General features: G+C 45.2%; 1 protein-coding gene across 2 annotated transcripts in view; it reads right to left on the bottom strand.

Annotated features, from left to right (window-relative positions):
* Positions 1 to 24895, bottom strand: part of FAM107A (family with sequence similarity 107 member A) — a 79730-nt gene that overhangs the window by 37049 nt on the left and 17786 nt on the right. Inside the window, exon 2 of one of the 2 annotated variants that reach the window (XM_060022786.1) lies at positions 1175 to 1238. The exons of the other annotated variant lie outside the window; for it this stretch is intronic. Within the exon in view, the coding sequence (XP_059878769.1) occupies positions 1175 to 1238 (64 nt within the window). The remainder of the gene's footprint in view (positions 1 to 1174; positions 1239 to 24895) is intronic. 2 annotated transcript variants of the gene reach the window in all.

The following is a 24895-nucleotide window of genomic DNA, read 5'->3' on the forward strand; positions in this document are numbered from 1 at the left end:
ATCTACCCTGTGTCTGGTGCTGTGCTAAGTTTCTTCTAAAACAAAAACTAATGTTCATGTGCTTTATGTCCTATTTGGTTTCATCTTCACAATCCTATGAATTAGGGCCTGTTAGTTTTCCAATTTACAGAAGAGGAAACAGGCTCAGAGAGGTTAAGCAGTTTATCTGAGGTCACACAGTGTGGAGCTGTCATACAAACTCAGATGGTCTGACCTCAGAAATGGGCCACTCTGTTGCCGCTCCGTTATCTTATTTACTCTTCACGAAAACACTGAAAGGTAAGTATGTTAACATGAATGTAGGAATCCCATCCAAGATACCACCTTAGAGATGATGTAGTTGAGACTCAGGGAGGTGAGGTGGCTTGCTCATGCTCAAAGAGCTAGTTAGAGGAATCAACACCCAGTTCAGTTCTCCACCCATAAAACCAATGCCCCTGAAATCTATAGACTGCTCTCCACACACACCGCCAGCGCCCCCCGGAGCTGTCCAGGGTACTGGATGGCCTCTGTTTAAGGCTGTGTCTGTGGATCAGTCTTGAGCTGGCTGCCGGGGCCTTGGCCACACAGTACCACCTCCCTCTGCCTCTGTGTCCTCTCCAGCCTTGGTGCCACCTAGGCCAGCTGCCAACCAAGTTGTCTCTGGCTCTCCCTTGAGCACTGCCCAGGCCCAGCTTCTGCTCTGACTCAGAGGTCCCTGTCATCACACAGAATCCCAAGGACCAAAGTGACACACTTTGATCTTTGGATATCTCGGTCCTTGGCCAGACTGATCATGTTTCTTATCAACAACCAGCCACCACGAGTGCCAGGCACCATGCCAGACATTTGGCATTCACTATCTCATATCCATTCTTCAAAGGATGAAATTATATCTAATGTACCATTCATCTCATTTAACCCACTCTTTGATCAAGCATGGTTATGCCCCTTCTAGAGATGAGGAAAATAAGGCTCAAGTGGCTTGCCCAAGATCACATAACTAGTTAGTAGTGGAGAAGGAATTTGAACCCAGATGGTGCCAAAGCTTTTACTGCAGGAGGAAAACCAAGCCAGCTATTGAACAAGGTGCGGGTTTAGGAAAATTATGACTGAGGAATGTGCTTTGACAGAGCATTACCAAAAGATTAACTCTGGTTGCATCCCCAAGGAATTCTAGGCGGGTCTGACTTACCTGATCCATTTAGTCTCTGCTTCTCATTTTCATTATGAAATATGGCCCCAGGAGAGTATTCTTTCTGTGAACAGAAAGAAAGTAGGTGGAGGTGAGGACCCTCTGTTCCTTGCCAGGGGGAGGAGTGAAGAGATATTCAGAGTGACCCTGGCCAGGGTCAAAGTCCTCTCCAGAGAAACAAAGTACTATAGTCCTTGGAGTGTGAGTGTGAGTGTGTGTGTGCGTGTGTGTGTGTGTGTGTGTGCATCATTTGTGAGGCTCATGCTCTTTTTTTTAAATGACTATTTTTTAGAACAGTTTTAGATTTAGAGAAAAATCGAGAAGATAGTAGAGAGAGTTCCTTATACTCTGCATCCAACTTCTGTTATTTCTCTCTTATTAAAATCCTACATATATGTAGATGTACATGTACATAGTATGGCATATCTTTTCTAATTAAACTAATTATTAAACTGTTAACTAATTATTAACTAAAAACATCATTATTTTTTTGAATTCCCCCCAATTCATGATGGAAATCACTTTATTGAGTCTGACTGGGTGTGAGGATGCCTATTTTTTTTTTTTTTACTTTTATTGGAGTATAGTCGATTTACAATCTTGTGTTAGTTTCAGGTGTACAGCAAAGTGAGTCAGTTATACATATACGTATATCCACTCTTTTTTAGATTCTTTTCCCAATTACAGAATATTGAGTAGAGTTCCCTGTGCTATACAGAAGGTCCTTATTAGTTATCTATTTTTATATATAGTAGTGTATATATGTCAATCCCAATCTCCCAATTTATCCCACCCCTGCTTACCTCCTGGTAACCATAAGTTTGTTTTCTACATCTGTAACTCTTTGTTTTGTAGATAAGTTCATTTGTACCCCCTTTTTATAGATTCCACATACAAGCGATATCATATGATATCGCTTATAACATTATTATTAACTAAAGTCCAGACCTTATTCAGATGTCCTTAGTTTTTACCTAATATTCTTTTTCTGTTCTAGGATCTATCCAAGATACCACATTACATTTAGTTATCTTATTTCCTTAGGCTCCTCTTGTCTGTGACAGTTTCTCAGACTTTCTTTGCTTTTGATGAACTTGACAGTTTTGAAGAGTACGGAGAGCCACGTTCTGGTAGGCGAGATCTCATCCACACTGTTTCTTCTACCTGGATTGCCTTTTCCCTGCCTTCCTGGCAAACTCCTCATGCTTCAAGAGCAATTTCAGAAGGCTTCAGGGTCAGTGTCATTTCTTAGGCACCTTTTCTTCTCCCTCTACTCTGTCATGACTTGAAAAACAACTCTAAGCCAATGATTCCCAAATGTTTATTTCGAATTCAGACTTTCACTCTGAGCTTATTTAAACTTTGTCCAACAGGCTACTTGACATCTCCCCTTGAAAGTCTAATAGGCCCAACTCACCAGAGCCCAAATGGAATTCTTGACCACTCCAGCCCCCAACCTGTTCCCCCTCTGTCCTCCCATCTCAGCAAGTGGCCCCATTCCAGCCCTGCGGCTCAGGCAGGAGTCTGGGGTTTGCCCTGCCCTGTCTTCCTGCAACGCCATAGTCCTCAGCTCACCCAGCTGCCTCCTGGGATCTCTTCAACCCACCCACTTCTTCCAATGCCCCCACCCTAGCCCACGTGCCTCCCCACCCCATGCCTGAATGTCTGCAGTAGCTTGCCCTCCTTCAAACCATTCTCCTCACAGATTCCAGAGCAAGCTTTTAAAATGTAACACAGACTCTATCCGGCCCTACTCAAACCACACTTTGTTCCTTCCCTTTGCACTTGGAATCAAACTCACCTGCCTTCCCCCTGACCTTCAAGGCCTCTGCAGCCTGTCCCCTCCCTGCCAGCCTCTCAAATCCCATTTATTTGCTCCTCCACATGTTCAAGGACTTGGGATGCCTCAGTGAAAATAGACAAAGGTCCTTGACCTTGTGGAGCTGACATTCTAGCGAGGGAGATAGACAATGAGCATAATGAATAAGTAGATGGTGTGTTAAAAGGTGATAGGTACGTGGAAAGAAGGAAAGTTAGAGTTGGAGAGGAGTGGGAAGTGGTCAATGGGGGCAGTGCGCGGTAATAAATGACTGCTGGGGGGGCCTCATTGAGAAGGCGAGATGCGAGCACAGACTTGTAGGAAGCCGGGGAGTTAGCAACACAAGTGTCTTGGGGAAGCAGGTCGCAGACAGAGGAAACAGCTAGAGCAAGAGTCCTGAGGCTGGAGTGTGCCAGAAGTTCAGGGAACAGCAAGGTGGCCAGAGTGGCGGGAGTGGAGGGAACGCAGGGACCATGATAGGAGGGAAGGTCAGCGAGGAAACGGGGCCGCCTCCCTCACACCCCACACTCCAGCCACCGGGAACCACTTGGGCTCCCTGAAAGCCATGCTGTCTCTAACTTCCCCACTTTTTCAGAAGCTGCCCCTCTACCCAGGGGGCACTCCCCAACTCTGCCTGGCTATTCCTTTTTATCCTTTAAGTCTCTGCTGAAATGCCACTTCCTCAAGGAAGTCCCCCTTGATCACATACATGATCCCACAGCACCCCAGACTGCCCTTATATTAATAGTCACCACTCAGTTGTGATTGTTTGAGCCCTGTCTCCTCCACCAGACTGTACTCGCCTTGAGGGGGAGCTGGAACCTGTTCACAGCTGTCTCCCCAGGGCCTGATCCAAAGCTGGGCTTGGACTGGATGCCCAGTAATGATTTATTAAAAGAACGAATGAAGTGAATGAGTGAATGAATGAATGCACCCACACTGGGAACCCCGGGCTCTATGAGGAAAGTGGGTGATTCCACAGTGAGTTAATCAGGGCTGGAATGAGGGAGGCCCCCTGCTGCCTGCCCAGGGATTACTCGGGGTGGACAGAAGGGCCTGGGGTCCTGATGTTTCCCCCGGCGTGCTCCAGTTTTGAGCTCTGCCACCAAGGAGGGCATAGAAAAGGGAGGGTGTCTGGGATTTGGCCAAGCCTCTTTCATGGTTTAAACAAAAAGAGTAAGAGGACAAGTAACCTCATCTGTAGAAGAAAATTCTGGGACAAAGAAAAAGGACATGCTCCAGAGGCCTGGAGGGGGATCTGAGCTTCTTCTCACATCTCCCCACACACACCAGGGAAGTGAGGCTGGGTCCCAAGGGCAACGTTAGCATTACAAAGCCAGACTCTCCTAAGGAGCAGCTCCCTGGACTTGGAGTTCAAAGAATTGTCCCTTGCACGCCCGCCAACCCCCCTTGCATGAAAGATTTGTTGGCAGTCAGGCCAACTTGTGTTCAGTAAAACTCAGTGACCCCAGAAGAGTCCTCTCCCTGAAGTGACTGGAGTTCGGGGACCAAGAAAACGCTCCACTTGCCAAGGCAAAGCCGCCTGGATCTTTGCTGATGTATTGCCTTTGGACTGGAGGGGGAGAGGAGGGGGCAAACTGCCAAAATGGCATCTTAGAGAAACATAGAAGAGCCTGAATTCTGACTTTAGGAGAGATGAGGGTAGGACCTCAGAGTATTTGTCCTTGTAGCCTGGAGTGAATCACAGTGAGGTGTGTCTCTGCATGTCTTTATTTAGCCCCCATTAAACTGGAAACACCATGAGAACACGGACTGTGACTTATTCAGGCGTGTATCTTCGATGCTCAGGACATTTCCTGGCACACAGGTGCTTAGTAAAGAAAAACCACCTTAATGACTGTGGCAAATGTTTGCGCACGTCCTAGAGCTGAGCACTGTGTTAAGACTTTACCGATGTGGTCTCACTTAAATCTCATCATGCATAGTCCTTTGAGATTAGGGAAGAGTTGGGGTCCTGTTTTGTGGATCAGGAAGGAAGCTGCAGCCTTGGACAGGTTAAGATACACAGCTGGCAGTGGCAGCATTGCAATTAGACTGGAGGCAGTCTGACTCGGGAGCCTGCGGCCTTAGCCACATTCACAAATCGGGGGGGCGGGGTGTGGGCAAGAGCCTGCAACCCACTTTACAGAAAAGGAAACTGAGGCTCAGAGAGGTTAAGGAACCCTTCTGCGTGGATTCAGCTGGAGCAGCCTCCCCACCAATCTGATTCTTAAAGGTGGAGTATTTTTTCTTTGCGGTACACGGGCCTCTCACTGTTGTGGCCTCTCCCGTTGCGGAGCACAGGCTCCGGACGCGCAGGCTCAGCGGCCATGGCTCACGGGCCCAGCCGCTCCGCGGCATGTGGGATCCTCCCGGACCGGGGCACGAACCCGTGTCCCCTGCATCGGCAGGTGGACTCTTAACCACTGCGACACCAGGGAAGCCCCAAAGGTGGAGTATTTTTAACGTGACCCTTGGCTCCTACCCACCCTCCTCCCGTTCCCCATTCCTGAGCCCATAAACACAGGGCTCACAGCACGCCCCACACCCCACGAGCCTCTGCCTCACTGTCTAAAAGCCACCGAGCTGTGTGAGGCGACACCTGCTGCTTCTCGCTTCCATCCCCAGGGACAGAGAGAATCAAAGCCAGCCATCCTTCCTTTAAAGTGCTGGGCACTGTTTGGAGAAGGTGTGAAACCCTGGGACCTGTTCCTTTCCAGGGGTCCATTTACATCACACTGGTGTTGGGTTCCATCAAAGGCAGCCTCCAGGGTCTCTTCACTGTCCATTCATTCCAGCCCCTCAGGCCTCAGAGACCCAGAGCACTGCCCTCCTGGAACCAGGCTGAGGTACTGGGCCAGTACCTTCCTCTCCTCACCTGCACTTGGCAGGTGGGCTGTTTAATTTGCCTTAAAAGCTTGTAAGATAGTTCCCGCAATATATAAATCCATTGCTGCTTTAAACATTTGGAACAACCCAATGCATATAAATTTAAAACATTTCTCCTTTCTATCCCCTCTCAGCCTCAATGTCACCCCTTCCCCAGAGTTATCACTGTTTTTGACGCCGCATGTGTGTTTGGGTCATTTTTCTGCAGCTTGCTTTTTAAGCTCTACAATATGTCTTGTAGATATTTCTATTTTAATATATGTAGAGCCACTTTCCTCTTTTACCTACCGCAGCATACAATACAGCATGATGCCCTAATTTTTTTTTTTAAAACAAATCCCCTTTAGTTGAACATTTAGGTTGTTTCCAGTTTGGCCCTATTGCAAATAATTCTGCTCCAAATATCCTTGTGCTTGCCTCTATGTGCATGGATGTGTTTCCCTAGGGCGGACACTGTGACGTAGAAATGCTGGGCCGAAGGGTACATATATTTTAAATTTTAGCAGATGCTACCAAACTACCCCTGTACCGAGCAGGACCCTATGGGGACTTCCTGGAACAGATTCCCTCCCCCCTCATCCTCTGCTTTAGCTCCTCTCTGACGTACCTAGATAATAGTATCTGATGCACATTCCCTGAGTTGTTTTACAGATGCTAAAACCCCCCACCAAACGGAAGGAATTAACTACTTGATGACCATGAGCTTGTAGCCCCCAGACCTACTGGAGCCTAAGGATTGATGATGTTAACTCCTGTGACACCACCCTGATAGCTCACCATCAACCAGTCAGAGAACTGCGCATGAGCAAATCACATACCCTGGGACTCCCCTCCCTCACCTTGCTTTTAAAAATGTTTTGGTGAAACCCATCAGAGAGTTCGGGCTTTTTGAGCATTAGCTGTCCTGGACTCCTTGTACGGCACCTTATAAGAAACATTGCACTTTCTCTCACCACAGCCTGGGATCAGTAGATTGGCTTTACTGCGAGCTGGTGAGCAGACCCAAGTTTTGGTTCAGTAACAATTGTGGCACCCATGTGGGGCCGTAGTCCTGAGTGGATGTCTCCCCTGTGGCATATCGTGCCCTGACAGGTGGCTCCCGGGTCCTGTCCAGCAGCTGCCTGAGCACCTGTGTCTCAGGGACAGACCTGAGCACTTGCCGCCAGCCGGGTTGAGACATCTTTGGTAAGTCATGGGGCTCGCGTATGGCAACACCAGGGCGTTCTTCCCTATTGCATTGGTTTTGCGTACGGCAGAGTATTTGTTGGGATTTTCCCTTCTGGACTAAGGCTTGGTCATTTTGGCTTCATCTCTGACGGGGCATTGGCTGGGGTTCTCCCCTTCGGACTCAAGCACAGTCATTTGGCTTTGTCTCTGACTGATGGGGCATCGGTTGGGAATCTCCCTTTCTGGGGCTAAAGAACTGTGATCCTGAGAGACTATTCTGCATTGCTTTGGTTGGTTTGCTTGAGAGTTGAGAACACCTGCCATGAATAATTAAGTATGGATGATCATAACTATTCTATCTCATAGTGCCCCTAGGGTGGATTTTGCAAAACTGGAAGACCTTCAGCTATGCTCCCATAAATGAAAGAAAATGATTTTTTTTAATTGTAACTCTGTTTGACCTCAGTACTCCCTGAGATCTAGAGAACAATGGCCCCTAATGGCTCTGCTATTATATGAAAGTGAGCCTTTTGGAATTGCTTTGACTTTTATCTTGGGTGTGTGTGCATGAGTATTTTGGTACCTGAGTCCAAATCCTGTGGTTTTGACCTTCATTAAAGGGTCTAGTAACTTGAATGCTGATTCATATTCCTCTGAAAGTGAGGCATGTGCATGTGAGTGAATAAGATGTATTATTGTCGATGACTGTTCTTTGTTTAAACTGAATTGAGTATTTGGAAACGGAGGGAAAAAAATCCCTGAAAATGGCCATGATGACGGGTTTTTGCATATGCAGTTAGGGGAAGCTTGTTTTCTATGAGGAACTTGCATTTCTCTCCCTAAGCCTTTAAAATGTAAATGTTCTGCCTGGACTCTCAGGAATTTATCTGATCTTCTGTAGTCCCTGAGACTGAAGGGAAAAAAGAGAGGTATTTTTAATCTGAGGCGGAAAAACTGTGAGATCTCTGGTTCTGTCTTTATGTAAAAATTAACTTGTAAATGAGCTCATTTAATTGACTTAGTAAACTCTTACAAATTAAATACTTCTAACTATAACAGAAACTGGCCAGAAAAAGTTTCAGTTTCACATGATCTAGGAAATATTCAATATGAAATTAGTATCTGATATTAAAGCTAGCTTAAACTTGTTCATTTAATCAATACAGACATGTCTTACTTTTATTGTTCCTAGGTTTACTAATGGCCAATAAGTTCATGTTATTTTTGTTACAGAGTTTGTCAGAATATTAACTTGCTGTGAGTTTCATAAGTTATAAAGGTAAATGAGTTAAGAGTTTTCAGGTGAACTTTTTCTTTTTAGGAATAATTATGTTGTAGGTATGTCTATCTAAAATACTTTCTCCAGACTTTCGGTAACCTAAGTTTTGCTAAGTTAAGTTAAATAATGAACATTCATTGTTCGTTAATTCATTGAACATCTAGGTCATTTCAAATAGAGGTTATGGAATATGTTCGTAAGTTCCGACCAGGAAGTGCTGGTATGACAGTTCAAAATTGCTTGTTTCTTGGTGGCACAGTGGTTAAGAATCCGCCTGCCAATGCAGGGGATGGGTTAGAGCCCTGGTCTGGGAAGATCCCATATGCCACGGAGCAACTAAGCCCGTGCACCACAACTACTGAGCCTGCACTCTAGAGCCCGCGAGCCACAATTACTGAGCCCACACGCCACAACTACTGAAGCCCACACGCCTAGAGCCCATGCTCCACAACAAGAGAAGCCACCGCAATAAGAAGCCCACGCACCGCAATGAAGAGTAGCCCCCACTGACCACAACTAGAGAAAGTCCACGCGCAGCAATGAAGACCCAATACAGCCAAAAATTAATTAATTAATTTTTTAAAAAAGTACACTGGAAATAACATTTTTAAAAATTGCTTGCTTCTTGGTGTTTGCTAGAGATTAAGATTTTAAATTATAATAAATGTAATGAAAGCTACTAAAATAATAAAGGAAATATTTCAGTATTCCAGGAAGGTAGGATGTATACTTTCAGTTAAAGAAGGTGTGAAAAATGAAAATACATTTTTGTCAAAGGGGAAAAAAAGGTAATTTTATTTTAGAGCTGGTTGTTTCTGGATGTAAAAATAAGGGACAAGCTAATATGGGTACAGAAAGTTATGGAAGGTTTGTAGAAAGGGAGCCCTGAAAAAGGAGTTTTGTGCATGGTCGGACTGGGATTAGATTAAATTTAATTAGGTAAATGGATGTTGTTATTAAAAGTAGGCTGGTGCAGGACTAGATTTGGTTTCTCTCAGTTAAGAGAACAAAGTTTTCTTAGAATGTCACTTTTGGTAACAGATTGTATGAATTTTCTTGCCTTTAAGTGATCTGTACCTGCTTTTGAAATCTTCTGTCACTTCGGTTAAGTGAATAAATATTCACAGTGACCTTTGATCCTATTTGACCAAGTGTTTTGAAACTTTTTGATGTTTTTGACAAACTTCCTATCAAATTCTAACTAAAGTTCTTTTGACCTCAGCTAACTTTGGGATGCTTCAGAGGGCCCCTAAGTCATCTCAGAGAGAAATATTAAACTAACTAGGATTCTTTGGTATGTTAAATTACACAGAAAGCATTGTCAAATGACTGATAAACCTCCTCATATTATACTTTATAGGTAAATGTTATTAATATAGACATTCTAGAAATCATATAAAGTTTATGAAATTTGGATATGTCCTGGTATAATGTTATCAGTCATAAACCTAGTTACCTTAAAATACTATATGTCACAGCAACTTGTTTATGCTTCTTTTGTGAATAACATTGTCATCAGATCTTTAACCCTGTCTTTTTAAGTATCGTTATTCACAGACGGTCAAGCTGATGCTTTGCAAAAATGCTTCATCTTCAAGAAGATTCATAGAAAGGACTTTCTCATGAGTACACATTTCTGATAACTTACAGATCATACTGCTGAACTTGGGTAAGAAACTTAAAAAGTCTAATGGAAACTCTGATTTCATAAAACCTAGCAAAAAGGATTAGTTACATGGGATTAGGTAAACTCAAGAATGTGGTTATAATTTTTTGGTTTTGTCTGAAATATTACTGGCTTTTAATGTGTTTTCCAAATGTAGGAGACCTTTCCCCTTAAGCTAATTATGACTTGTAGCAACTTGGTCAATTATACCTTTGTAAGTAGAATTGAAACATTTATCTTTTCTCTCTACCTTATTCCTCCAGAAATTGGAAAACTCTTTAGGTTCCCAGAAGCTTTATCAGGTAAATAAGGAAGGCCACCTCCTAATGGGTGCAAGAATCTCAAAGTGTTTTTGGGACCTTGGAAAGGGAGGAATTCACCCAAATCTGTAAGATAAAATATATGACAAGCCCTTGGTGTGGCTTTCCTGGCCTTTTAAAAGTTCAATCTGAAATTCCTTATGAAAAGTTCCAGCACAGCCAATATAAAAGAGCCTATGTGATCAATTAACCAGACTTATTTTGTAAACAAAGTATTTTTAACTCGGCCATATTGATAAAAATGAGGGTAATTTTAGAAAAAGATTATGTTTCAATGGACATTATATTCTAGTTTTATTAATTGAGGTCAGTATTTACTACCTAAGACTCACTTCCCAGATGGCTCTTTGTTGCTTTATTATTGTAAAGTTTGGTTGAGTTACTAAGAGGCTACTCTAAGTTTGTTCCTGAAGCTCATCACAGCAGTCTATCTTTGGATGAGTATTGGATGCCCCATGATTTGCAGCTAGGGGATTGTGCATGCTGGAAGGGAAATCATAAAGGACTCTCTCCAACCTAGATAACAGGACCCTTGTCAGGTATTTTTAACTAGCTCATGTGCAGTGAAGCTAAATGGAATTCACTCTTGGACTCGTATTTTCCCACTTGAGAAGAGCCTCTGCATTGCACTGGTCTGCCAAGGGGACTGTTGACCCCAACAGACATCCACACCAGGATGAGAAGAAGACAGCAGTGGTGAGCAGCTGACCCAGGAGTCTGGACCAGGCCTGTAAGACCTATCATACCAATCTAATTGAACTGTTTACCAAATGTTTGTCTCCCTATCAACACTGAAAGTTATTGTTTTACTTTTAACCACACTGTTGTCCTCAGTGTTTATCAGGGGAAGTAGAGTTGTCACAGAGTATAACTACTCATGATGTGTAACACGGCTTGCTTTAAGTCTATTGCTGAAGGCACATGTACAATGCTTGTGTGACAATTGGGTATGATTGATAAAATGTATAGCCTGTGTAATATTCCCCTGTTAACATACCTCTGAGCTATTTACTATGTCTGATTAGTTCCCCCCCCCCCGCAACGTGGATAACTGGGCAAATATATGTAAACAAAAAGTAGGCCTAGCAAGGCCTATCACTGAGGGACGTGATGGACCCAGGGCAGGCGTGGGCCACCATGGCATCAGGGGCCAAATACTTTGGTCTATCAAGAGATTTGCAGTCCAATGGCCAACAAACACATGAAAAGACGCTCAACGTCGCTAATTATTAGAGAAATGCAAATAAAAACTACAATGAGGTACCACCTCACACCGATCAGAATGGGGTTCATCAAAAAATTTACAAACAATAAATGCTGGAGAGGGTGTGGAGAAAAGGGAACCCTCTTGCACTGTTGGTGGGAATGTAAATTGATACAGCCACTATGAAGAACAGTATGGAGGTTCCTTAAAAAACTAAAAATAGAACTAACATATGATCCAGCAATCCCACTCCTGAACATATACCCAGAGAAAAACAATTCAAAAAGACACATGCACCCCAGTGTTCATTGGAGCACTACTTACAATAGCCAGGACATGGAAGCAACTAAATGTCCATCAACAGAGGAATGGATAAAGAAGATGTGGTACGTATATACAATGGAATATTACTCAGCCATAAAAAGGAATGAAATTGGGTCATTTGTAGATACACGGATGGACCTAGAGACTGTCATACAGAGCAAAGTAAGTCAGAAAGAGAAGAGTGTCATACAGAATGAAGTCAGAAAGAGAAAAACAAATATATATTAACACATATATGTGGAATCTAGAAAAATGGTATAGATGATCTTATTTGCAAAGCAGAAATAGAGACATAGATGTAGAGAACAAACGTATGGATACCAAGGGGGAAGGGGTGGTGGTGGGATGAATTGGGAGATTGGGATTGACATATATACACTGTTGATGCTATGTATAAAATAGATAACTAATGAGAACCTACTGTATAACTCAGGGAACTCTACTCAATGCTCTGTGGTGACCTAAATGGGAAGGAAATCCAAAAAAGAGGGGATATATGTATACATATAGCTGATTCACTTTGTTGTACAGGAGAAACTAACACAACGTTGTAAAGCAACTATACTCCAATAAAAATTAATTTTCAAAAATAAATAAAACTTGCTTCAAATTAAAAAAAGAAAAAAAAAGATCTGCAATCAAAAGGGGAAATGAGGGAAAAATCTTCATATATTGAGGTATGGGGATGTCATTCTGGCTTATACGTGGTTTAACTTAAACTTTACTGACCGGAGTAGCCTATTTTGTGGCTTATTAAACACACTTTGTACATCTGGTTTGGCCACTGAGGAGAAGAATGCATTTAAAAGTCAAAATAGAATAACTTTTGTTCCGACATCCAAGATAAAGCTAGGTGGCCATTGTGGCTGTGATTTCAGACATGTTTGTGTATTGCTGAGAACTTGAATTTTCTGAACTGTATAGGATTTAAGGACACCACCAGTCATTCTCAAAACAATATTTGCTAGCTGCTGCCAACTGCAACCTTATTGTCTGAAGGTCTCCTCTTACAACCATGAAACTTTTCACTTAACTTTGAGCATAGGAGTGACAAGAGAGCTCAAGCTATAGATTCCCAGCAGAAGGCACTAGATTCTTTAGGTATATATTAATACCCCTGGAAAAACTGAAACCCAGGTAAACAGAATAATTCAAAAGGCTGCTTGGTTACAAGATATTTGTAGAGAGGACGCACTCCATAACTTATTGTCCTGGTTGCCATATGGAACACGAAGACTCCTTTGGGAAATACTACGAGGGTGCATTTTGATCATTACCCTAATTGTGATATGTCTACTAATTTTCAAATGTCTGGGTGCTATGACAAAGCCATCAAAAACAGAGATAATGTTTTCAAAATAAAATATTGATGCTAAGCTTGGGACTCTAGAATTCGTTGAAATGGAAGTCACTGACTTTCTCTTCTCTAATCCTGAAAAATTGACTTCACCCCTGTTCAGCAGGAAGTAGACATAGCAGTCATCGCCCCATTCCCCTCCTCAGGATTGAGGAGTATCAAAGAAAAGGGGGGAATTGTAACCCAGCAGGACCCTGTGGGGCCTTCCTAAGACAGACTCCCCACCCGCCCATATCCTCAGCTTTAGCTCCTCTCTGAAGTTCCTAGATGATAGTCTCTGATGCACATTTCCTGAGTTGTTTACAGATGCTAAAACCCCCCACCAAATCGAAGAAATTAACTACCTAATGACAATGAGCACATAGCCCCCAGATCTACAGAGCCGAAGGATTGATAATGTTGACTCCTGTGACACCTCCCTCTTACCTCATCATCAAGCAGTCAGAGAACTGGGCACACGCTGATCACATACCCTGGGACCGCCCCCCTCCCCACCCCACTTTGCCTTTAAAGATCCTTCAGTGAAACCCATCAGAGGGTTTGGGCTTTCTGAGTGTTAGCTGTTCCAGATTCCTTGTATGGTACCTTAAAATAAACACTACACTTTCCTTCACCACAACCCAGCGTCAGTAGATTGGCTTTACTGCGCGAGCTGGCAGGTGGACCCAAATTTTGGTTTGGTACCACCTCCAGAATGTCTGTACCATTTCAAATGCCCATCATCAGTGTCTGAGATTACTGGATGGTCTCACCCACACTAACTCTAGGTGTTATGAATCTATGTTTGTGTACTAAAAACTAACCTATAGTATTAGAAGGTAGGATCGTGGTTACCTTTATGGGGGGTGACAGTGGTTGGGAGGGGTACGAGGGGGCTTTTGGGGTGCTGTTGACATTCTGTTTCTTGATCTGAGTAGCGGTTACACAGGTATTTTCAGTTTCTCCAAGTTCATTGAGTGGTATACTTATGATAGTGCAGTTTCTCTATGTATTTTTCAATAAAAAGTTCAAACTATTTCCTCCCTTCCCTAATCTGATAGCTGACAAAACAGCATCCCATGATCATTTTATTTTGAGGGTTGAACCTTCCTTTGTTGGTACATTGGCCTCTGGATTCCTTCTTCTGGAATATTTTATTTCCAGGTCTCATGAGAATGCTTTACCTGACAGAAGAACCCCCTTTTCAGAAAGGGGAGAAGGGCCTTGCCTTTCCCTGGGCACTGACTATATGTGCTAACGCTCACAACAGCCTTTCAGGGTAGGTGCCATCCACCCTGTTTTATAGGCAAGGAGGCAGGGGCTCAGAGCAGCAAGGTGATCTGCCCAAGGTCATGCAACTGTCTGACTGCAGAGTTCTGCCTTCCTCAGTACCCTTTAAGCTGCTCATGTGACAGGGCTTGGGCTAACCGGGCAACAGGCATGAGCTCAGTCCCTGCAACAGCCCAGTGAGGTAGCTATATTGCCATCCTATTTTACAGATGAGAACACTGAGGCTCAGAAAGGTTAGATAACTTGCTCAGCTCACCCCGTTAGTAAGTGGAGGAGCAGGGCTGAGCCCAGGTCTACCTGACTCTAAACCTGTGATAAGACAGTGCTATCCAGTACAATCTTATACAGTGATGGAAATGTTCCATACCTGTGCTGATAGTATGGTAGCCACTAGTCGCACGTGGCTGTTTACCACGTGAAATGTGACTAGTGCCATCGTGGAAATGAAGTTTTAGTCTTATTTTCATTAATTTAGGTAACCTACATTAGACAGTCCAACTCTAAGGAGTGAGGTGGGGGAAGGAGAAGAGCTGCAGAGCACAGGCATAGATAACAGAGCAGCTGCCCCTTTGGGAAACCATCCAGCCCACCAGGAGGGACCCACTTGCAGAGGTCCTGACAAAGCCCACACACAATGAGGTCTCAGGGCACAAGAACCACACCCTGAGGAAAGAGTCAGGGCTTTGTAATCAGATGTAGCCTTAACAAGCCTCTTAACCTAGGACTCAGTTTCCTCATGTATAAAATGGGTATCAAAATAGGGCTGGTTTTAAGAGTGAATGAGAGAATACACAGTACCTGGCACATAACTGGCATTCGATAAGCTATTTAACAGTCGTACTATCATCACAACTATTATTATTGATCATAGGCTCACTTTTAAACTTTTAAGTTTTTTCATTATATAAAGGTAGAGCATATGCATGCTAATAATTTAAACAGTGCAGATGGGTATAAAGTGTGACCTAAAAGTCTCCAAATATTTTAATACCAAATCTCCCTCCTAAATGGAAACTGTTCTAAGTAGTTTCCTACCCGCCCACCCAGGAATCGTCTCCACTTCCATAAACATCTACAACAACCCTGATCTCTCCTTTTGAAAAATGCAAACATGAAACACACTCTTCTGTAACTTGCTTTTCTCACTTTACCACGTCTTGAGGGCATCTTTCCACACAAGCACATTCAGTTTCACTGCATTATTTTACTGTTTGCACGATGTTTCCTGGTAAATGTCATTTGTAACTCTTTTTGCAGGTCCTTACTGGTGCACATTTAGGATGTTACCACTTATTTTGCTGTTGTGAGCATTTTACACATGTGAGCATTTTTACCAGTAGAATCCCTAGGTTAACAGTTGGGGTATTTTCAATGGTGATAGACCTTGGCATATGTGCAATCTCATTTTAAACCTCCCAGGAGCACTGGACTCTAAAGGAATGTTCTGAAAAGACTCAAGTCATGCTAATAATCACCCCTGGAATGCATTTGCTGGGTGGGTTTGGAATTTGAGAAAAGATTTTTTCTTTAAGCAGATCTGGTTTCTAAAATTGCCTTGGCACAGGGATGTGGACAGGGCCAAGAGAGGGGACTTTGTGAGGGGGCACCTGGAGGTCAAGGAACTGGACCCCACTAATCCCACCTCCGGCTGGCTGGGGGATCTGAGGATGAGGACTCAACTTCCCTGGGAGGCCAATCCTGTAGCAAGCAGGGCTTTGCTGCTTACGAGATCACACTCCAGGGGAGCCACTGAGCCTGTGGCTTGGGGTGGGGAAGGAGAGAGAGAGGAGGCACCCACAAGGGCCTCGCCAAGGACTGGACAATGGCACATGTCAGCCAGTGAAATCCAAATGGCCCACAGACGTAAGAAAAGATACTTGGCCTCTCCAGAAACCCAAGAAATGCACACGCAAGCAACAATGGAGTATTGTTTTTCACCTATCAGATTGGCAAAAATTAAAACAAAATGATACCTAGTGTTGGAGATTGCTAGATACCTAACGTGGGGAAATGGCCGCGCTGGTACACTCCTGCAGGGAGCTATAGTACAGTCCTCCTGCAGGGAAACACGTGCTTCCCAACAGCTGTACCATTCCATTCGTAGGAATTGTTTTTAGTAACTGAACACATGCGCAAAGAAACACGGTCAAGGATTTGCATTTACCAGCACTGTTCATACCAGTAAAAAAAAAAATTGGCAACGAGGTAAATGTCTAGATAGGGGACTGGTTAAATAAGCTGTGTTATCCCCATAAAATGTAACAATCTGTGGCTAAAATTGATGCTGTGGATCTGTGTTTACTAACATGGAAGATACCCACTTCCTATATGTGAAAATCAAGTGGGAAAAAAACAGGTTGTAGAATAGTATTTGTGATTACCATTTTTTGATAACAAAATTGGTTAAGTGTATCTTATTACATATGCACTGTTAGGTTATAGGTTTAGTGTTATATATGTACACACATATCAGTATGATATGTTTGCATGTTTAGATATTTGTATATGTGTGTATCTATATATGTATATTATGTGAATTTATGTGGAAAATGTTTGGAAGGATATGAATGAATATGTCCTCAGTGATTAAACTCAACTGGTAGGGAATTTTATTTACTCATTAATTTGTTTTTGTAATTCTCTGCTTCCTTGAGGGTTTTGTTTGTTTGTTTTTGCAATCAACTTGTGTTGTTTTTATAACAGAACAAATAAATTGTTAATATTAGCTTAGGAAACAAAGAAAGCTAATAACTCTGCTCTAAGTGTATTAGCCAATCTGAATGCAATTATCCCACCATACCAAGATGGTCCCCAGCTCTTGTCCACATTAGAAACCCCCTCTGATCCCAGGACTGTCTTTAATTACAATAATAAACATAAGAGGAAGAGAATGATGATGTCCATTTATTGAGCACATACTGCGTGCCAGACATTGGCTGGTACTTCACACACATTCTCTCACTGGATCCTCACAGTGGCCTAAGACATAGGTACTCTCATGTCTTTGGATTTCCCAGGAGAGCCTGAAATGGGGACTTTGTGTAAGTGATTTGTTGAGGGAGAGTTCTCATGGGAAGTCTGTAAAAGAGTAAGGGCAGGAGAAGTTAAGCAAAGTTGTTGGTTCAGCTCAAGTCTAGTCTCAGCCTGACCCCATGGAGAGTTCTGGACTGTACATGATACCACAGCATCATCCTACTTTGAGACAAGGACACTGGGCTTTTATCCCCCCATATCAGTTTGTCATTAGCTGAGGCCAATGGGCAAGGATAACCAGGGAGATGGGGTCAACCTCCCAAGTATCTCCGGGTGAGGTACCTCCCATCAGCCAGGGGCAATTGTTTTGAGAAGAGTGCAGCTGTCAGCAGCCAATGCTCACAGCAGCTGGGGGATGGGTATGCTGGGCCAGTAAAGGGGATGTGGGTGATCACTAACCTCCTACATATTATTATCATCATCCCCATTTTACAGATGGGGAAACTGTGGCTCAGAGAGGTTAAGTAACTTGCCCAAGGTTACCCAGCTAATAAGAGATGGAAGCAGGTTTTGAACTCAGATCTGAAGTCCTAGCTCTGAGCCTTAAAACTAGACTGCTGCTAATTTCATAGAGGGAAAGGGGACTGAGGCTGTGGGTGGGTACTCTCCCTATATCCCCTGCCCCACCAAGTGCCCCCACCATCTGTTCCCTGTGCTTCACATTAGCATCTTGGCCGATAAGCAGTTCTAACCTGGGCTTTTGAAGAAGGGAGCCACAAAAAGCCTTTGTGTTCCTGCTGAGGTCCCTGAAGCTTGTGTATCAGTAGAGCTGGTTGCTAGGAGACGTTTCTCAAGAAATGTCTTTGGAAAATGAGCCCAGGCTCTGCCCACAGCCCCAAGTTATTGCACCTGGGAGAGATATCCCAGCACGTGTTTCCCCCAAGGTATTAGGAATAGATCCAATTCCTTCTCTACCTGGTTCTTCCAGGCCCTAGTTCAGAGTGCATCCTGGCTGAAAACAGGTCCTGTGCCAGACAAACTCAGAATCCTGGAGAGAAAGGGCCCTTTGAGATGACCTGCCTGCCCTGCCCATTATACGACTGGGGAAACTGAGGCACAGGGCATTGAGGGACTCACACACTGAGTTAGTGGCGGGGTCACAACTCATCTCTCTCATTACTGCACGAGGCAGCCCTCCCACCCCAAGCCCTGTGTGGTGACACAGAAGGAACTCAGTATATGAAGACTTGGTACATTTCCCTTGATTAACCCTTGGGTTTCAAAGCTTTCTGGGGGCCAAATGATTCCTTTGCTCAAGTGGAGAAGAGCAGCTGCATTTACTGGGCATCTACTGTGTGCCAAACCCTGGAATAGGTGCTTCAGGGTCTTCATCTGCTAAATCTGACTTCTGGAGTGTCTCGGGATCAGTGTCTACTGCTTGCTTTTTCTTTTGTACGTCTAGACAACTTTGCTTACTGGACGTTGTGCACATGCATGTGTGATGTGTTGTAGGGACTCTGGGTTCTGTTTTCTTCTTCTGAAGAGTGTTACATTTGGTTTTAGCAGGCAGCTCAATCACTGGTTGAACACTTTGAAGTCCCGTGGGTGTGGTTTTATGCTTTGTTAGGGAGGGGCAAAGCCCGAGCTATTTCCCAAGCCTCCCTAACTTGAAAGGACTTGCCTCCAAACTCCCTCCTCTGAGGATCTTGAAAGATTTGGCTTTAGGCTCTGTTCGGGCTGGTTTAGAGCAGCTTTTATACTAGAGTATGATCCTCACTTCTAGGGCTTGGCCTCTCTCATGTCTCAGCTTGATGCCTGGGATTAAGGTCTCTCCAATGTCCCGCAGCACTGCTTGACCTGTAGTATCTCAGTGTGGTCTCAACCCCCTACCAGCTGCCCTCTGGTAAACCCTGGGTAGTCCCACTCTGTGCATGCAGAGCCCAGCCTTTGGGCAAGGACTTGTGGGTCCTGGGAGACCCTTAAAGACTTCTGAGGTACCCTGGCTATGCAGCTCCCTCCTCTCCAGTGTCTTGTCCGGCACATTCCTCCTTTTGTTGCCCCAGTGGTCCCAAACTCTGCTCAATGCCTCCTGCACTCAGAGGGACTGCTGTGCTCTGTGTGGGTTCCCTTGCACTGTGCCGTGCTTGGGAAGCCGTCCCAGAATGAAAGTCCACGGGATGAGGGACTCACCTTGTGAGTTTCCCTTCCCTCAGAATCACAGTGCCTGTGGTCTACTGCCTGAGAACAGTTGCCTTTTATTTTGTCAAGTGTTACAATATTTTGTGTTGGTCTGGTGCCAGGTTCTCCATCATGACCAGAAGTAGAAGTCCAACTCACAGCTGAACACTGTCTCCCTACGTTTATCTTGGAATGCTCACGAGGACCCTGAGAAAAAGGACTTGACATCCTCATTTAACAAGTGAGGAAACCACGGTTCCGATGGGTGCAGTAACTTTCCCAAATGGCAGAGCACTAGAGCCAGAAACTAGTTTTCTGGACTCCAGAGCCCATGTTTTGTCCCAGTACTACCCCTGCTTTCAGTGGGAAAGCTAAAATCAAAACTAAATTTCACTGTCACCATCACCAAAACAGTGTTTTCTGAGCCCATTGATACATTCCCCTATGTCCCATTTCTCACCGTGTACCTTATTCCTGTTTCTGCCACTGACCCCCTGGTCTGGCTGATCCTCACCCTTCACACGGATGAGTATAGTCATCTCCAAGGGGGCTTCCACTGTTTTCTTCCCAGAACACTTTTGCTGACTTCCTTTCTTGCTCTACTGCCTTCAGTGGCTCCCTGTGGCCCACAGCGGCACTTCTCAAAATGCAGAATGAAGACCTGCACCTTAGGGAATGCTGGAGCCCACAGCTCTGCTCTCGAAGATGCACAGCTGGAAGCGTGAACATGTAGCGGCACCGCAGGAAAGACACTTGTTTAACCAGACTTAACCCAGATTGCTGGCCCTAAAACCCTTAGCTCATCGAATCCTACTAAAATCTTGTGGAACACACTGGAAAATGTTGGACCACAGAGTCAAGGCTAGTCTTTCTGTTTGCCTTTCCGTCCTTCTACATTTCAACCTCCTGTCTCAATTTCATTTCCCACAACTTCTTGTCACAAGCCACGCTCTCCCCCATACCTGTGTATCCCTTCTAGCTATAAGAATGATATAAGCCTGCAGCTCCGACTTTCTATGAGGGGGGACTGGCCCCGAAATGGGATCAACCAAAGGAGAATGAAGCCATGGGGAAGAGAGGAACTAGGTTTTGAAGACCTAATTTAAAACCCTGGATCCAGCCTTGCCTGAAGCCATTACTCCTGGACTTTCTGCTATAAGAGCTGATAAATTCTCTCTTCTTCCCTTTTAACTCAGGGCTCCTGCAACCAAAAGAGCACTTGGCTGGTACATTTTTCCAACCGTCTGATAAGTTTTCCGAGACAGCACTACGTCCTGTCCGTTTCTGCTCTGCCTCGGGACCGTGGTACTAAGGGTTGGGGTTCAGGTGTTTCTTAAATGTCATGAGCCATTGTCCCACAAAGGCCACTTTTCTTGGTCCAGCATATGACTAGATGTTGGCAATGTGAAAGTAACTTCACAGTTGCCAGCTCTGAGTTTTCTCCTGGAGGGTGGGGTTGAGGAAATGGGTGAGGAAAATTCAAACATGAGATATCCCATCTCCTGTGTTCACACCTTGGTGTAATCCCCTCCCTCCGAGTGTGGGTGGGACCTGTGACTTGATTCTAACAATAGACTGTGGCAAAGGTGATGGCATGTCACTCTCATAATTAGGGTACTGTGTGTGTGTGTGTGTGTCTCGCTAGCACGCACTGACAAAGAGATTCTCCTTGCTGACTCGATGAAGTGAGCAGACATGTTGAGATGCCCACATGGCCAGAACTGCTGGCAGCCTCTAGAACTGTGGGTGGCCTCAAGGACCTGAGGAGAGCCTCCAATCAACAACCAGCAAACATCTGGGGCCCTCTGTCCTACAACCACAGGAAATGAATTCTGCTAACAACCTGAATGAGCTCAGAAGCAGATCCTTCCCCAATCAAGCCTGCAGATGAGAGCCCAGCCTGACCAACCCCTTGTGAGTCTCTGAGCAGAGGATGCAGCTAAGGCAGGCCACGACTCCAGCCCGTGGAAACTGTGATAAACGTGTGCTGTCTGAAGCTGCCGATTTTGTGGTAATTTGTTACACTACAATAGAAAATCAGTAGAATGGAATTTGGAGAGAGATCTGAGTTTTATTTCTGCCTCACCTGCCAGCAGTGTGACCTTAACGTGAGTCACATCACTGCTCCAAGCCCCTAGCTTTTTCCTTTATGAACAGGTGCAGAATTGGGAGAATTAGAGCTAACGCACGCAAAGCACCCAGCACGGGGCCAGCCTGGAACACAGTAGATGCTCAATAAATAGCAGTTAAGAGTTATGCTTAATTTTCTTCATTTTTCTAAATTTTTAGTACTTATCATGATTACTTTGATATATAGAAAAGATAATTTTGCTTCAAACAATTAAGGGGATTTACTTATCTAAGAACACAGAGCTGGTCAACAGTAGAGCAAGATGACCACCCGAGAATCCCACGCGGGTCTCTTTCCCAGACATCCCCTTCCTCATACCTGGAGTAACAATAGCAGCCCAACAACAACTACCCAAAGAGCCAGGCACCTCACCTGTACCAAACGTGCAAGGTGTTATCATTATCCCCATTGTACAGATGAAGAAACTCGGGCTCAGAGAGGTTGAGTCACTTGCCCAACGTCCCACAGCTGCCAAGTGGCAGAGCTGGGATTTGCCTCCCACACCTGCAAGGAACCACCCAGTCCACAGCATCCAAACCTGGCTTGGATTCTCCCCAGACCCCCGTGAGGGGTCTGGGGGACAACAGGGCTTTCTGGAACGGGGCAAGGGCAAGGAAATCAGCAGCAAGGCCTGGCCCCAGATCCCATTACGCCAGGGGAGATCGCGTTTCCCCCGATCTGGCGCCATGAGCAGGGCAGAGAAGCGGGCAGGCAGCCACTTCCCTGGTTATTCAAGTAGAAAATTACAGGTGCCCAGAATAGCCTGGGCATTCTTTTATTTATGAATAACCAGTGAGTCCGTGGAGCTGGAATGGGGGCTTACATGCGTTTTTTCCACTGGCCACGTTCCTGAGATCTGCAGGGTTCCCTAGCTCTCTCAGGGGACTCTCTCACAAGCTGGGGGAACTGGCAGGATTGGGCTGTTTTCAGGACACGGTCATGGGAAAAGGAGAGACCACCATGTCCTTCTTGCTTCTTGCTGTGTGACCTTGGGCAAATGGCCTAGCCCTTCTGGGACTTCATTTCTTCTGTAAAATGGGGTGAGTCCTAAACTTACAGAAATGTTTTACTTTCTTCTGAGCATAAAATTAACACTTGCTCATTGTCAACAATGTAGAAAGTGCAAAAAAAAAAAAAACCACCACACACAATGACCATTATATCCCATCACCCCTAATTAAGATAATCAGGGTTAACATTTGGTATATATCCTTCCAGTCTTTCTTTCTATGCATATGTAAAAAAATGACGGGTAGAGCCCAATCCCTGAGCCCCTGTGCTCTAGAAATGGAACCCTCGCTTGCAGTCAACAAATATTAGTCAACCAGTATTTATCGAGCACTGCCCCAGGCCATGGGGTGGCTTAGAAGCAGGTTACCTCAACACCCCCCGACGTTCTGCTCTACAGCCCTCTGCAGACAACCCCCAACCCTGAGCCACCTGAGGGGTTGGTGGGAGGGAAAGCCATTTTGCAGGACTCAGACACAGATGTGAGGCCTGGAGTGTCCTGGCAGGACATCCCCCAAGCCTGATGCACAGACAGGCTGGCCTGGGCCTGGCTTGTTGACCCCTGACTCTCCTCCCTGGAGGGTCAATGTGGGAAGTTGCTGCCCTCTCCCGGGGCTGTGTCTTGACTAGTTAATATGTGAAGCGCTGAGAAATGGCACCTGACACGCAGTGGGTGGTCAATATATCTTAGCTGCCTCTATGACTATTACATCGTTATTATTCCTAGTTGGGAGCTAGACAGCCTGAGCCCGTTCCCTTGTGGAGACTGATTTGTACTGAACTTGAGGAAACAGCAGCTGAATCACTTGCAGGATGGAAGTCACGACAGCACTAACGACAGCCACTTCCTTTTATCAGGCACAGCACTGGGGGCCAGATGCTCTGCAGAATCATCTCACTGCTGCCTACAGACACCACACTAAATGGTTATCTCTAGTCCCCATTCACGGATGAGGAGACTAAGGCTCAGAGGTGTTAAGTAACTCTCCCAAGCCCACACAGCTGGCAGGTGGCAAACAGGGACTTTATCCCAGGTTTATCCAATGCAGGATCCCTCATCCAGGAGGCTCAGTCTGTTGGGGTGAGGAGGTCCCGGTCCCTGCCCCCGGGAGCTCGCCGCCTGGTGGCAGAAGCCCCAGTTTGGAACTTTCAAGTTCCTTGAGTTTGCTGAGGGTTAGGGGGAGAAAGCTGTGGGCTCTGGATTTAGGCTGCCTTTGTGTAGATCCCTACTCTGACATCTCCTAGCCCTGTCACCCGTTTAGGTGTGGGGCATAGTAAGTGCTCAGTAAATCCAACTGCTAATAAGTTATCACTGATATTGTTCCCAGAGGACTTACTGAAATTCCAAGGGCCCCTGCGTGGCAGGCAGAACTGGGGCTCCTTTCGCTCAAGGAAACTTGGGCCTTTGCCCAGCATTTGGGCTTGGTTGCTTTGTGCCCGACAACGCTGTCCTCAGTCTGGGCTGCTGCATACACGAGCCCCAACGTGAAAAGAGGTGGCTGAACAGCACGTGGCTCTGCCCAAAGACCCCCAGCATCCGCTCCATCCACTCTACTTGCCCCTCCTGGTCTGAGATCAGCAGAATTTTGACAGCCAACCTTGTACTCCCAGAGAGGGTGCTGTTCTGAGCAGGTAGAGGGGTAGCTAGTGTGGTTTCAACAGGACCAGTCAGGCCATGATAACATTCGCCCACCTGGATCAGGCAGATAGTCTTCAACCAGGCAGATCTTAACTTTCCGCAGCCTCTCTTTACGGGCGGGTACCTGGTAGAAACTCAGCCCAGAGAGCCATGACAGGTTGATCTAGAGAAGCGAGGGAACTGCTGCTTCAGGGCTTGCTTCCTGGCTCTGGGAAGCACTGCCACACTGGGCAGTGATGCTGGGGCAAGTCCATGGCTCAGAGAGTGGGCTTTGAGACGGCTGCCTGCCTGGGTCTGATTCCTAGGTTCACTGCTGACCTGCTGTGTGACCTTGAGCCAGGCACCTAACCTCTCTGAGCTCAGTTTCCCATCTGTAAAATGGGGATAACAGTAATGCTGACTTCATGGGGTTGTTGTGAGATGGTACCTGGCACATAATAATTACTAATTAAATGGGATATTATTTCCATGAAATGAAGTTGTTTAAAGCCCTATGGG

The sequence above is a fragment of the Delphinus delphis genome, chromosome 10 (genome assembly GCF_949987515.2).
Source record: "Delphinus delphis chromosome 10, mDelDel1.2, whole genome shotgun sequence".
Classification (NCBI taxonomy): Eukaryota; Metazoa; Chordata; class Mammalia; order Artiodactyla; family Delphinidae; genus Delphinus; species Delphinus delphis.